This window comes from Hippichthys cyanospilos, chromosome 21 (assembly GCF_059441005.1).
Source record: "Hippichthys cyanospilos isolate Australia breed blue-spotted pipefish chromosome 21, RoL_Hcya_1.0, whole genome shotgun sequence".
NCBI classification, from domain to species: domain Eukaryota; kingdom Metazoa; phylum Chordata; class Actinopteri; order Syngnathiformes; family Syngnathidae; genus Hippichthys; species Hippichthys cyanospilos.
In genome coordinates, this window is record NC_142389.1 from 1364653 (window position 1) to 1379507 (window position 14855).

A 14855-nucleotide genomic window follows, 5' to 3' on the forward strand; every position below is an offset into this window, starting at 1 on the left:
CATTACCGTCATGATAACAGGAACCGCGTTGCTATTTGTTGCTAAAGAGATTGTCTGGACACTATTGAAAGCAGACCGCGAGTTAGGGAAACATTAGCGTATTAGCTCGTACCTGCACCAGGTTCCATCCTTCCAAGGATTCGGCGATGATGGAGGTGACGGAGGGGCAGACGCCACCGAATATCATCAGGCGTTTTGGTCCGTAGCAGATGGCGTCAAAGAAGGCCCGCAGGCCCTTGGCGTTGTCACACTGCGCAAACAAAGAAAAACAAAGAGCAAAATGAAGTGACCTTAACACTTCAACCGCTGTTACGAGCCCAATGTAAAAACTTCGAGAACTTATGCTTGGTTGGATGGACGGTTTTAAGAAACGGCTGGACGGTCGCTTAGATGGACTGACGGATGGACAGAGCGCTTTGCGGAGGAAACACTGCCGCAGCATCCGCTCTCATCCGATGCCGCGTTGCCGTGGCAACGGCAGAAATGAGACAAGGCAGAAGGAAGGAGGAAAAAAAACGAAAGAGGAGAAAGAAAAGTCCACCGATAGCGACACGGGCTAACTAGTTTTGCCGTGATTCGCGCACTCGCTAATGATATCAGCAGCCCTCACTCTTCTATTATTGACACTCCATTCTCAGAGACGGAGCGCGCGTGTGTGTAGGTGTGCGTGTGTAGGCGTGTGCGTGTGCCTCGCAAGTGCACCTCATCCGTGGAGTCATTTGACCTTGTTAGCCATCGGCCGGCAAAGTGAATGAGATTCCCCGCCAAACAACAGCACAGCGGCCCCTCTGCAGCGCTCCCATTGAAGGAAAAAAAAAAAGAAAACCCAAATAGGAAATCCAATGGCAGCGATGCCCGCCATGGGCTTTATTAAGGAGGAGCGAGGGTTCGCCGTGCTGCTCGTCCGCCAAGAAGGCTTTGGTCTCACTCAAAATTCATGTCCAGACACAGCGACAGCGTACTCTAGTTGTATTTCATAGCAAAGTTACTCAAAGGTTTGAAATGACAGCTAAAGACGGTCTTTCACGGCCACTTTCTGCTTCCCGTAAGAACTTTGACATCCAGAGTGGCTGTTAAGAATTTAGTATAATCTCTTAGGAAAAGTCAGGAAAATTAGCAGCAGTAGAAGGAAGCCATGAATCATAACGCGATTCAACGTTTTTAAGGGTCCGGTGAGGACTCAACAGAAATTAGCACGGCGTCACGGAGACAGCGTCTCTATCCCGGACGCACCTTCCATCCCGCGTCGCCCCACGCCGATGCCGAAGACAATAAGTGGTTTGCGGTATGACGAGGAAGTCGCGAGAGCACTTAACTCCCGAGCGCAGCGTGGAGGAATACTACGGCCGCTCCATTTCCCCTTCATTCCTCGCTCTGAAAATCTAATTCCTGGCATTTGGAGCCCATTTACAGACGATCGATGGGGTCAACGTCTGCCGTAATCTGCTGGAGCGGTCTGGGAGACGGCCAAGGAGAGGTGCGTGGGAAGGGTGGCATGGGGCGGGGCCTCGGAATATCACGGATGAAGGCTTGAGAAGACAATTCTGGCAGTGGTGGGGGTATACTATGTTGAAAAGAGGTCCAGGAGTGAGAGGCTAGGAGGCCACCGGTTGGATCTGGGAAGGGATTAGGCCATAGGGTGGGGTCCAGCAAATGGGGAAGACCTGAGTTGTAAGGATCTTGAAGCTGGCAGGGGTGGACACATGGGGACGCCAGGGGCAGTTGTGGGTGCGTGCGTTAGGCCGAGAGAGTCTAAAGAGGGGTCTGAGGTTTATCAGGGTAATGAAGAAGAACCCCAGGCGGCATGGGGCGCAAACCGACGGAGATTAAGGGACATGGGACGGTACCTAGAAGTGAGGGCTCCGAGCGGGTTAAGGTACCCTCAATCCAAGCCACGGAAGAAGTGAGGACACGTAAGAAGCTTGATGGGCACCCTTGCTCGCCGTTTAGCTAGCCAAACGAGTATAATGAAGAACCCCAGGCGGCATGGGGCGCAGACCGACGGAAATTAAGGGACATGGGACGGTACCTAGAAGTGAGGGTTCCGAGCGGGTTAGGGTACCCTCAACCCAAGCCACGGAAGAAGTGAGGACACGTAAGAAGCTTGACGGGCCCCCTAGCTCGCCTTTTAGCTAGCCAAAGGAGCAATTTGTTCCTAATCCTTGACCTTCATTGCATTTCCGTCACGCTGACCTTTACCCGGGTTGCGTCCTTATTGACTTTCCACCACATGAAGACGTTAGCTCGCTCTTATTGCGCCACCGCTCACAAACAGCGCCCAGCAATTAGCCCGGGCCGCTCTGTTAACAGCGGAAATTTTCCGAGCCGTCTCATAACCTCAAAGGTCATCGAACATCCATTAAACTTTGTAATAAAATTACAATCGAGTAAGACGATTCACCCGTGTTAATAAACGTGTTCAATTATATTGCTATTGCTCTATCCTCTTCCGCGGTTATCATTTCGGGTGCCTCCTTCAAGGCGAAGCGTCGCAAAATTTGCCGTTTGATTTGCTTTTCGATTTTCAACCCCTGTTCCTTTTTCTCCCCCGTCGCGAAGCCTCTTCCGTGCACCTGAACCTCTCGACGGCACATACGTGTTTGCGTATGCGCGTGTCGGCGCTAACCATGATGAAATGCCTTGTTAGCGGCACAAACAGAGGCAGCTGCACCTGTCCTCCATCTAACAGCAAAATGAGCGCAATGCAATCAGCAAGCTGAGGCCCGGCCGGCGCCACGTATAGAAACGCACGCACGTCCGCGTTTGTGACACCGTAGCCGACATATGGCCCAATCCTTGGTGGCAGCTGCTTTATTCCTTCTGATGGGATCCAAAAGAGGCCCCCGGTCCCAATCGATTGGGTGAAATAATGTTGGCTGTTGTCGCTTGTTGTGACAAATGTAAAAGTTGACTTTTGGTTTTTATGTAAGTTTATATACGTGTAAAAGGGGGAAGGAAGGTGTTTGTTTTGAATAGCCACCACGTGGAAATCTTCCAGTAAACAAAGGGAGGCGGGAGAAGACTCTACAGAAATATTGATTTCTACAGGGGAAGTTAACACAACCAGGCATGTTACTGTTGTGTTGATACAGTATTCAAACAATCCGAGTGTGTGTGTGGTGCTGCTGTTATCTGCAACTTATCGTCTGGTCTTATAATCTGGTGAGTTTTATCAGTCCGAAAAATATGTACATTTTTTTTAAGTCTCGGTGATTTCACGACGTTTGGTCCCAAAGGAAGACAGTGACGGGCGGGCCGACTTGACGGCGCGCAAATGAACGAGGGAAGGGTTTGTCAAAGTTGGAGAGCTGGCACTTGAGAGTAAAGTCAACTGCAGCCCCTCGCGCTCATCTGGGTCATTAATCAGCATCGTCTTGATTCCGCCATAGAAGAAGAAGGAGGAAGTCAAGCCTCGCTTCTTTTCTTCTGTGCAGCCGAATGGCTGACAGCTAATTTACGGACGGCTAAAGAAGACAAGCAATATCCAAAAAGAGGTTTATAGTCCACACACGCTCACAATATCCATTGTTCGCACCCCCGCTGCATTGCAGATTTTTGATTTATGAATACAAAGGTATAAAAACTATGGCCCGGGGGACACTTTGGCCCGCCATCAACATTTTTGCGGCCCGCGGCGTAGACTCAATTTTACACAAGGCTTGAAATAAGCTAAGTGTCAAATACAAAACGATATCATCTGCGGTATCATCATCATTGGTATTAATATAGACAAAAAAAAATTGTGAAAAAGGTTGATATTAATGTCACTACGTACAAAGTGCAAGATGATATCATGATACAGTAATTACATAATTGTGTAATTAAAGAAACGTTGTGATACTGGTTGATATCAGTCTTAACATGGACAAAATGCTTTCGATATCATGATATAATCCATATTTTGGACACAAATATGCGTGATAAAAATGTATATTTGTGTTGCTACGTACCAAATACAACAATATATCATGTGTGGTATCGTCACATATAGCATTTGCACAATGCTCGATACAAAGTCTTTTTTTTTTTAATTCAAAACTCCTTTTCGCTTGATAGGTGCCACTTGGCTGAAAAACTATTTAGCACCATTGAAAAAAAGTTGTAGGTTAACAGTCACAGACAACCGTAGCATGTATGCTAATCGGTGGTATGTTAGCATCAAGCTAGCAAATTTTCCAACAACGACCACCTAATTCCATGTGACGTTTCGCTGAATAAATATACAGTCTGAAAAGCGGGATTGACCGCAGAAAGGAAAAATGAGAAGACGGCCGCTTCCGGCGCTAATATTTAGCTAGCGGGCTCCCGAGCACCCGAGGACAGCGGACATTGATCCGGCAGCCGGATGAAGTGGATCAAGTCAAACGGTGATGGAGTGGAATTTTTCTATCGGCTCCCCTGACGCCGAGGCTACTCGGGGAAAATAACCGAGCGGCGAAATGCCCTTTCCAATCCGCCGCGGATGACAAGCGCTGGAATCTCTTCATACCACTACTTCATTCGCTAAATGGCATCCGCCTTTTGTAAATAAATCAATATCAACTTAGATCTTTTTTTTTTGATATATTGATTGCGCTGTACAAATTCTACCGTGACAATACCGCAGATGATATTGTTTTGGATTGGGCAGATTGTAACATAAATATCAACCTGGATCGCAGGTAATTTTGTATCGCGGTGATACTGTAGGGCAGATGATATGGTTTTAGAGCAGGCACTTAATTGATGTCAATTTGTATCATTTTTTTATTGTTATATATTGATTGCATTGTGGAAATGCTATATCTGATGATAATGCAAATTTGTGTTTAGCACATACTAACACAAATATCAACCTGTATTGAACATATTTTTTGGTCCAATAAACGGTATGCATCATATAGTTGCTGTATTGTGATATCACTGCATTTATGCATTTTGTCCACGGTAAGATTGATATCAACTCATCGGAATTAGGTAATTACTGTATCATGATATCGTATTGCACTTATATACATGTTAACATTATTAACAGTTCCTTGTTTTGTCTTAAACATCGATACTTGTAATTGCAGAAACGTAGTGATATATCGCATTATAATCACAAATTTTGATGACGTAATGACCATGATATTATATTGCATTTTTTACATGATAACATTACTAACGAGTAACTCATTTTCGTCCAACACTGATTATAGTAGATATTATTCAGTGATATCATTATGCATACTTATCACAAATTTTGACCACGCTAAAGAGAAAGATACATTTCATGCTGTAATCACATGCGGAAGTTAATTTCACCTTGGCTTGAATTTCATTTGGAAGGACGCGCGAGCCCGTCGCACTCGGCGCCCGAGTCACGTTTGCGTCCGAGTGCGCGCGTGCGGCTGTGACATTGCCGGCAGTGGTCCGCGCTCGGCGCCGGTTATCTCTCGCCGGCCATTTAGAGGCCGACATATTCCCGCTGACCTTTCGGAGCCCCGCCTGAAAGGACCGACGCGCGGCAGATAAGTCCACAAACCAGACGCTGCGCCGGTATCAAAAAGGCCGCGCTTGTCGTTTTCCTAAAAAACACATCTCGTGGAAAACTGCGCGTTAGCGCGTGCGCGCGTGTGTGTCCGCAGTCAGCTGTGGGACTTGTCCACATACATCAATCTTGTTAGCGAGCCACGTTGGCTCCCGGCTCGCAGGAATCCCGCCCCGCGGTTAACGTCGCGACCCGCGATATCATTGTCAAGCTCCCCGGCGTGCTCTCTTTGAGCGCCCCGGCTTCAATGGCGTTCATCAAGCGCGACGTTCGGGGGAAATGGAGTACGAACGGGACGGGACGTGGAGGTGCAGCGCTATCAAAGGTGCTAATAAATGATTGATGCTAGCAAGGTGCTAGATGACAAACGGAAGCCAAATGAGTGACAACCTTCATCCTGCGGGAAATTTACAACGACTGGCAGGACTCCAAAAAATTCTTTTACCGCAATTCCCCAAATATGAGACGCACTTTTTTTTCCAAATTTTGACACACGTGCACATCTTACAATAATTACCGTAATGGGACGAGGTAGAGTGCGGACGTCAGTTAGCCGTTAGCGGCCAATGCCTGTTGCAGCTAACAGCATCTGGTGTTAGCTTAGCTTGTTATGACATTATTTTCGATAAAAGAAGCGAGCAGGCTGAACCGGCATCCGATTCCGTCCTTGTTCGTACGCAGGAAAATGACTAAAACAGAGAGGATCATGTAAAAGTGAAGACATCTTCAATTAATGGCCTAATTTCATATATAGGGCTCACCGCATTACAAGGCGCATAGAATAGAAGCTGCAATGTTGTAAAAGACATATTCATAATACGGAGTTAAACATTTTTATATGGCGGTTAAGTGATTTTAGGTTTTCGTCCCCTAAAAATGAAAACTCGCAGTTTATGCGCTGCAATAAGGCGCACCGGATTATAAGGCGCACTGTCAGTTTTTGAGAAAATTCAAGGATTTTGTGTGCGCTTATAGTGCGGAAAATCCAGTGATATAATCATGATGCTAAAGCGCATCTTGTATTGAATCCTGACTGATCATAACGCGAATAATTCGAAGCTATCGCTCCAGCTAATAGGGGGGTGCGAGCGAGCGCCATTTTTCGACACGATTTCTAACGAACAATGGCGCCGTCGATGTTTGAGATCTTGTCGCGCGGCGCTGTGTTTCCATGGCAACCCAACAAGAACAAGAAAAAGAATGCGCCGCTAGAAAAGGGAAGGAAAATTAATTTGTGTACAAGGCCACGTGGCCAAGAAAATTGCTAAGGTGACGCACGGCCATTTTTTTCCCCCTTTGCTTTCATCTCCCCGGTCAAACTCAAAAGCTTGCGATACAACACAAAAGGCGTGAGTCGACGCAACGTGAACGCATCCAGATTTTTCATTTTGTGTCACACGACCAGTCGTCAGAATTCCGCCGCTCTCTAAGTAGGTCACGCAGCCGCCTTTTTTTTTTTCCCCCCTTTTCCCGCGCCGCATCAAAAATGCATAAATCCCTGCAACGTCGGAGCCGCTCGAGAAATACTGCGCGGCTTTAGCAAAGCAACTGCATGATGATGATGATGATGATGATGATGAAGATGGCCACACAGGGGTTAAGATCTAGTTTCAGAATCTAATTTCACTTTTCACATCTCTCAAAATAAGATGAAAGCTACAAAATAAAACTATGTAAATACATATATTATGACAGTTAAAATAATTGTATTATGTATAACATATATTGAATATGTAATATCATATAATAAAATATAATATGTATATAATAAATATACTAACGTTCCACTCACTCATTCAATTCCAATGACATATTTTTCATGTTATTTTAAAGTAGGTACCTAAAGTAATTACTTTGTACTTAAGTACTAAAGTAATCAGTCACTGTTAGTGCTTAACCAATGTAGTAGCAGCCATTTTTAGAGCTTCCTTAAGAAAAAATAATCGATTGAATGCCTGGACATAAAAAAATTAATAAATTAAAAAAACGTAAAAATACGTCTTTGGGAGTGAATGAGTTAATTTATTTATTTAACATGTATTTTTTTATGCATTATTTGTTTATTGATTTTGTTTCTGATCAATATTATATTAATATCATAAAATATTCAAATAAAAGTAAAGGTATATACTTTGAATTTATATGGCATATATTTCAAACGAGGCCGAGAAGGAAATCAACTGTTGGAGCGCCTTGAAAATCACACTTTGTCGCTTACAAAACGTTTCATCATAGGCGGGACACAAAACGCCGCGCCGGCCACCGGCGTGATGAAATCATTGACACGCACGCACACTTTTTTTTTTTTTTTGGAGGGTAGCATTATACCCGCACGTCTTCTCCGGTCGCCAAGGAAATGAGCTTTTCACTCCAACTCGCGGCGTCGCCATGGCAACAACGCAGAGCCCACCGGGACGACGCGGTCGTCGTCCGCGGCGACGTTGGACGCGAATGCCGCCGGCCGGCCGGACGGGTCAAACGCTCATTTGGCGGTATCTCTGCGTGAAACTTCTTTCGGCACGTTCTAGTCAAAAGCAACACAGGTGGAAGATTTTGGGCTTGCCAGATAAAAGCCGGAAAGAATTTCTCAACAAAGACCCCCCTAGACGCCCTGAGGGCGGGTTCAGGTGTTTCTCCCTTTTCTTTTCCCCACTTTTTCAAGGCACCCTGAAGGTAACACGAGAGCCCAGGGCTTGGAAGCGGGCGTGCAGCTGTGCTCCAACGTGCCTGACGGCAGCGGGGAGACTAAAAAAAAAAAAAAAAAAACAGTCAACCACTAAGATTGAAAAAAAAAAAATTCCTTTGCTGTTTTTGCGACAAAGCTTGGACCCTGAACGCCTCGTTACAAGTGCGTACAACTTGCCTGGTTCAAGAAAAATTAAGCTTATACAAAATTTAACAAAGATAAAAATTGGGGATGGACCGATTATTGCGCTGTTTGCAATTTGGGGGTGTGGCTTTGACTCAAATGAACCAATCACATTCCAGCTCATGTTGAATGTTCCCGTGGCACTTTTTTTTTTCACACTGACACCAGTACAAGTACTGAACGCTTGAACAGTCACTGATACAAAGTACCGATATCACTGATGCTTAAGACAACATTTCTCCTATATTTTTGAAGGCCTATACATTCAAAGCTAGCGTTTGCGTATATCATGAATTTTAACGTCAAAATACGTCTCTGGGATTGAATGAGTTCATGGCAATGATCTATTGCTCTAATTTGTCATTTCTAAATTGTGATGGTAAAAAAAAGAGCATTTGATATCGGTGTCCGCTGCAAACACAAGTAGTTACCTTGCGAGGTATCGGCAAATTCCGATACCTGGTCTCGATACTCAATACTCTGACTCCAGTTAAGGTTCACGAACTAATTACCTAGTTACAGTTTCTTAGTTACGGCTATTTAATTATTAGAGACGGCAAGAACCGATACCAAGTATCGATATCGGACGATTAGTGGAAATTTGACATTAATTTCGGTCGCTGACGGGATTCCTCCATTTTGCATCCGGCGATCGCGTGGAAGGGGCCGGGAGGCGGAGCCAAGCCGCCGTGACGAGGGAGGCTTATTAGAAGCTTTGGCCCGGGCCCGCGGGTCAAACAACAGCTCGCATTAGACACACACGCACGCACACACACACAGGCAGGAAAAACCCTCTACTGTACTCTCTCCATTATTCATGTTTGCATGCACCGCCTTGCCTAAACACACACACACACACACACACACATCCATGCATGCATGGAGGGGCTTGAAAGCGGGCGAGTCAAACGGCGATCCGATGTGCACGCGCGACCTTGTTTGCTAGCACATGCGAGTGAAAGGCCGCGGCCAATTAGACGGCAGCTAGCTACGGGGGATGAGCGGCAGCTGGCCACGCTAACGCATGCACACACACACTATATATATATATATATATATATATATATATATATATATATATATATATATATATATATATATATATTGTTTTCTTGGTGCTGCTTGCTTTTCTCTTTTTGTTGAAATGACAAAAAGAAAAAAAAAAAGGAGGCAAAGATGTTTACTCTAGCGGCACACGCGAGCGCCGCTAGCCAAGCAGAAGGCCAGGCGCAAATTAACGCCAACAAAGACGACGGACGCTTACCGCGCCTTGATTGCGTCCAAATTTATTAGCTTCATGCTTACACACTTCAATGCAACTCATTGCAACTTACAACTCATTCAATGCCAGGGACGTGTTTTCACGTTTTTTTAGGAATACAGACAGTCAATCCTAGATACTTAAAAAAGAAAACGGAGAGTTAAAAAGCCACACACACCTCAAAATAGAGATAAAATTATGAGAAAAAAAATTGAGGTGCAACTAATTGATTCCCAAATTACTGTAGTTGAGAAATATTTTTGGAAATTGGTTAATCGTTTAAAGACCTAAAATTGTCAAAATGCTCAAAATTTTAGTTTCTCAACTGGAAATATTATTCAATTTCTTCTTTATAAGTTATAGCCCAAAAACCAGCATTCAAATCTCAATATTTTTTTTATTGTATTGTCAATTTGAAAGAAAGGGACGGAAAGTAAATCTTTTCTTTTTTCCATCATCGATTAATCTACACACTAACCAATTACCGAATTAATGACATCAATATCAATATAAACAAAAACCAAAATATTTCAAAAATATGTCCCGAAAAACTGTATTTTGGGTAATATTACATTTGAAAAGTATGAATAACAGTAGCAACCAAACTCCAAAGTGATGTGGATTTTGATTGGCCCTGAGCAGCTGTGATGTCATTTTCAGTGGACGGCAAGTGGCAAAATGGCCGCCCCCTCAGATGGCTAAAACAGCTGGATTTTGCTGTCTAATTCATAAGCCACCAATGTGATATCAATCAAAATTTGGTGATTGGACTTGTGGGGCTGCAAAGAACATATTTTTGTCAAAAATATATATTTTTTCGTGTTTACTTCCGAATTCAATGGGATTTCACACCTAAAAAAAATTGCAAAGGAGATTTTTTTTTTTTCTTCCTCATTTTTGCGCCGTCGTCATTTTTTTCTCAACAGCTTTTAATCTGGCCTGCAGCCAAATGGGCAGATTAGACGCAGCAGGTTTCATGTTCTCTTCACACAAAATCACAAGAAGATTAAAGCAACTCAAATCTCCTCTCTTTTTTTTTTTTCCTTCCGTCCATCGGGACAACATGCAACAAGCAGCTGGGGACACTTCACTTTCCCAAATGGAACAGAAGGATTTAAAAAAAAAACAAAAACTGTTAGGGTGTCAAATTAGGGTTTGAAGGTTTGAAGGCCAAAATGAATACATAAAAAGTATAGATTTCCCTGTGCAGCTTTTAAAAAATCAATAGCGGCAGATATGGATTTTTCTTGCCTGATCAAGCCATTAAAAAAATGAAAGCACAAGACAGATTTTTTTTTTCGCTCCTTCCGCCGACTAAACTTTACCATTTAAAATGTGTTCATTAATTTTCTAGCTGCTTTCAATACATTCATTTGGAAGCTAGATCGTTTTATCCAATCAGATTTAAGATTGTACGCGTTGCCATGCCAAGCTCATCTGCCCACTGCGCTTGCCAGCCTCCATCTTGCTCATTTTTAAATTTTGTTTAAAAAAAAAAAAAAAAAACGACAACAAATATTCCTCAGAGAATACTGGCCATCGAGCTTTACTTCTAATTTTGACCTATAGGGGGCAGCCCGTTATTGTACTTGGGGTTGAACAGGGATTGTGCAGCAAATCGGATATAATGCTGTGACAGGAGCAGCACATTTTTCTTTTCAATTTGAGAGCAAATGAAGTGGAACATGAAGCAACCAATCGCTAAATTGTGTTCTAGTTTGCAGAATTTTCTCACGTTGTATACAGATGTGCATTTGTGACGCAAGTTCACGGCAGGCCAAGACAGAAACAAAACACATCATTTGTCTTGAGAATCGGTTAAAATTTCCGGATATTTTTACAATTTAGTGACAGTTTGAATCACGTATCTGAAAAAACATCGGAGGAAGATGACAAGAATCGGCAAAGCAAAGACGAGACCAAAGCCATAAAAACGACATCCGAGCCATGGCGGCGTGTTTGTCATCCTATTATTTTTTTTTTTTTGGTTGTCGTCGCCTGCGAAGCCTCCGCCATCTGTCACGGCTTATTCAGCGTGGGCGACCTTTCCCGCGCAGACACGGCTGACATTTACATTTGCCCTCTATCAAAAGGGAGAAGAACGGTCGCCACCCCGTCCACGTTGACGTGCGCCGAAACCTCCGGGAGCTAACGCTACGTCTTTTCCTCAACGACGCGCGGACGCCACATTTTCGCACATTTTCTCCCCTGCCAGCGCGCACTCAGGAAGTCAGGTTTCTATGTTGACCAATCGGCGGACAGTCTGAGGTAAACATTGAAAAGAAATGGAATTTTGCTTTTAGATTATTGCTTGTTGCTAGGCGGACTCCTAATTGTTTTTTTTCCCTCCAATTTCAACAAGGAAGTGACATTCGTTTGTTAACCAATCAAATGAAAGTACGATAAAAACGTTTAAAAATGCTGAATATACTGAACGATTTTTCCCTGCCGACACAGTCAAAATGTTACGTTAGTTAGTTTTTTTTTCCAAAATTTTCAACTCATAGCTCCGGTAACCCCCATTTTGAGAAAAACGCAAAACGAACTTTTGCGGCGCAATATTCAGTGAACGGAAATGTTCAGCTCAATCAAATGAAAGTACGATAAATATGTTTAAAAAGGCGTTCTATCTTGTACGTTTTATTTTTTGCCACGCAGTCAAATGTTATGTTATGCCGAAAACCTGAGTTCGAAATCACATTCCATTTTTATTGCGCTTGGTTTTTAGTTTTCCGAAAAATTTTCGACATTGTTTGTATTTTTCTACGAACTTTTCAACTCGTAGCTCCGGTAACCCCCATTCTCCAATTTTTTTTTGCAGCGCCCTATTCAGTTATGTATTTCTCGCTTAAAAACTGAGAATTTATTACGTTATTTTTTTAAGCCTTTCGTGATTTCGTGGCTGAAAATGTTCAGTTTGAGCTTTTCCTTCACTTTCCACTCCAACAACCTAGCGCAACGAAATTGTAGCGTTTTTCAACTCCCAATTTTGTTGCGAATTTCACCCGAGCCGATTGGCCGAGCGGACGGAAAGGCTCTGTATTAAATGTAAAACGTGAGCGTCGAAAGAGAATAAGGCAAGCCGGGGCTTGACCTGTACCTGCTGTGTGTTCTTCACACATCGGCGCCTTTCATAGGCATACGCGCGATGAATCAGAATAATGCATAACGCCGCCGCCCTCTGCAAAAATATTGTGTGTGTGCGTGTTATGTGTACTCCACTGTTGACTCTCCCTCATACACGGGGGGGACCCTATTGATTTGTGCGCCTCCTCCTACACGCTGGAATCATATTTTCATCTCTGCCCGGCGTGAGTGCAATAGAACCAGTTTTTTTTTTTTTTTTTCCCCTCCATTCACAATGAATTTAACCCCACACTCATATCAGCAGGCATTCGGACCAAAAGCCCAAATCTTTTGCCCTTTTGCTAGCTAGCGCAAAGGCGCCGACAGATTGAAAAGTGTGCAATAAGTTTGCAGCAAGGAGCGGATTTATCATTTTGAACCAGCGTTTCTGGAATTGTAGAGATAAGGGCTCGTCTCATTCATTACTTGGGCACGTTTGAATGTTGTTGCGAGTTGAAAAGTGGTGAAAATTTACAAAAGCGTTAAAAATACAACCGTCTGCCTGAAACAGTTTCCAACCAGAGTTCACAAATGGAAAAAAAAAAAAGACTGAAAAAAACTGATAACTTACGACTAATATAACTGAGACCGATACAGCAGTTTCCTTAAAATTTCACGAAATTTCAGTCATTTTCTACTCTTCAAATTTCTCACTTCGAGCCCGTGATTGTGAAACTGCTCCAAGAAAACCTTCTTGAAATACCTAATAAAAAAAAAGTCGGTATCGGCTTGATACCAATAAATGGTATCGATATCCAAATATAGATCACCCACGCCACGTTTTTCATGTATTTTCCAAAGCATATTTATTTTTTTCCAAATATAATCTGGGGTGGAGCTAATTGCTAGCTGGCCACCTTCAAGAAGATCTCTAGCTACATCTCTTAAAATACGATACGTATAAATTTTTCAACAACAATACGCGAAATACAAATGTGAAATTAGTTCTGCTTATATGATACGATCCATCGAGTGATTTATTAATGAAATGCAGGAAAACAAGGAACAAATTTCAACGTCTTCCGGCAACCACGGTCATTTTTTTTTTTAGAATTAGAATTTTTTTTTTAAAAGCGAACCAAATCAGGAATGACGCGTAGCGTGCTTTGGGCACGGAACTCGTTAGCATTCCCTGACGGACGGGCATCTCGTCTGCTAGCAATTAGCGGCGTTCACCCGCCTCATGCATAAATGCACGCCGCCTTTTCAAGCGCCATTAGCATGCGCGACGGGGCGCCGCGCCGGTGTGCCGCCGGGGGTGCAAAGGTGCACGCCGCCTTGACGCCCGCGGATGAAGTCAACTATGGAATGCGTTTTAGCGTCACTTTGTTATTGTTGGTTTGCTTTTTTTTCTTTCTTTATCAGCCACCCTTGGGGGAATCCTGATGGCGTTAATAGCTCGCTAATTGCTGTTATTGTACAAGAATGCTAATTAGCGTAGCGAGCGGGCGCGGGAACGAACGTTAATCCTTGTCCTTTAGCTCGTGTTACAAAGTGAAGAAATTGTACAGTGTACACCCTGATTAGATGGAATATTTGGTGAAGCAGCATGTGGCTCACTTCTCAAATGTTCCAAGAAACTTTCAGCAGTTTTAATTTTCTATTCTAGCAACAAAATTGTATAATTGTCTGTGTATATTTCATCGACGTAAACGTACAAATTCAGTGTCGAGAGAAGTATGACTGTGGGAAATCAAATTCATTCGATTAATCTGTCATTTTAAAATTTGACTGTTTTATTCATTCATTCACTGCCAATGACGACTATAGACGTCAAAGATGCATTTTTACTGGACGGGTAGTGAATGTGGACATTATTCTACTCGTCACCTTACGTTTCCGACGTATCAAAGACTAAAAACGCATTACTAGCAGTAAATTACCAACTTAATCATTTTGCTGAAGAACATTTAACTGAACATTTCACTGCCAATGATGGCTATGAGTTCAACTTTGGAATTTTGCTCATCCTCTGCAGATGATAGATGACTTGACCATCATTTATTTCTTGTTTGCCTGCCGGAAAATAGTCACTAATTGAAAATTTAAAATCCAAAGGCATAACTTTTGCCAAAAAGTCACTGTAA

The 14855-nt window shown here is 43.2% G+C and overlaps 1 protein-coding gene across 1 annotated transcript in view; it reads right to left on the reverse strand.

Moving 5' to 3' along the window:
- Positions 1 to 14855, reverse strand: part of gabbr2 (gamma-aminobutyric acid (GABA) B receptor, 2) — a 71139-nt gene that overhangs the window by 47823 nt on the left and 8461 nt on the right. The window contains exon 2 of the mRNA XM_088404689.1: positions 113 to 250. Coding sequence (XP_088260815.1) covers positions 113 to 250 — 138 coding nt within the window. The remainder of the gene's footprint in view (positions 1 to 112; positions 251 to 14855) is intronic.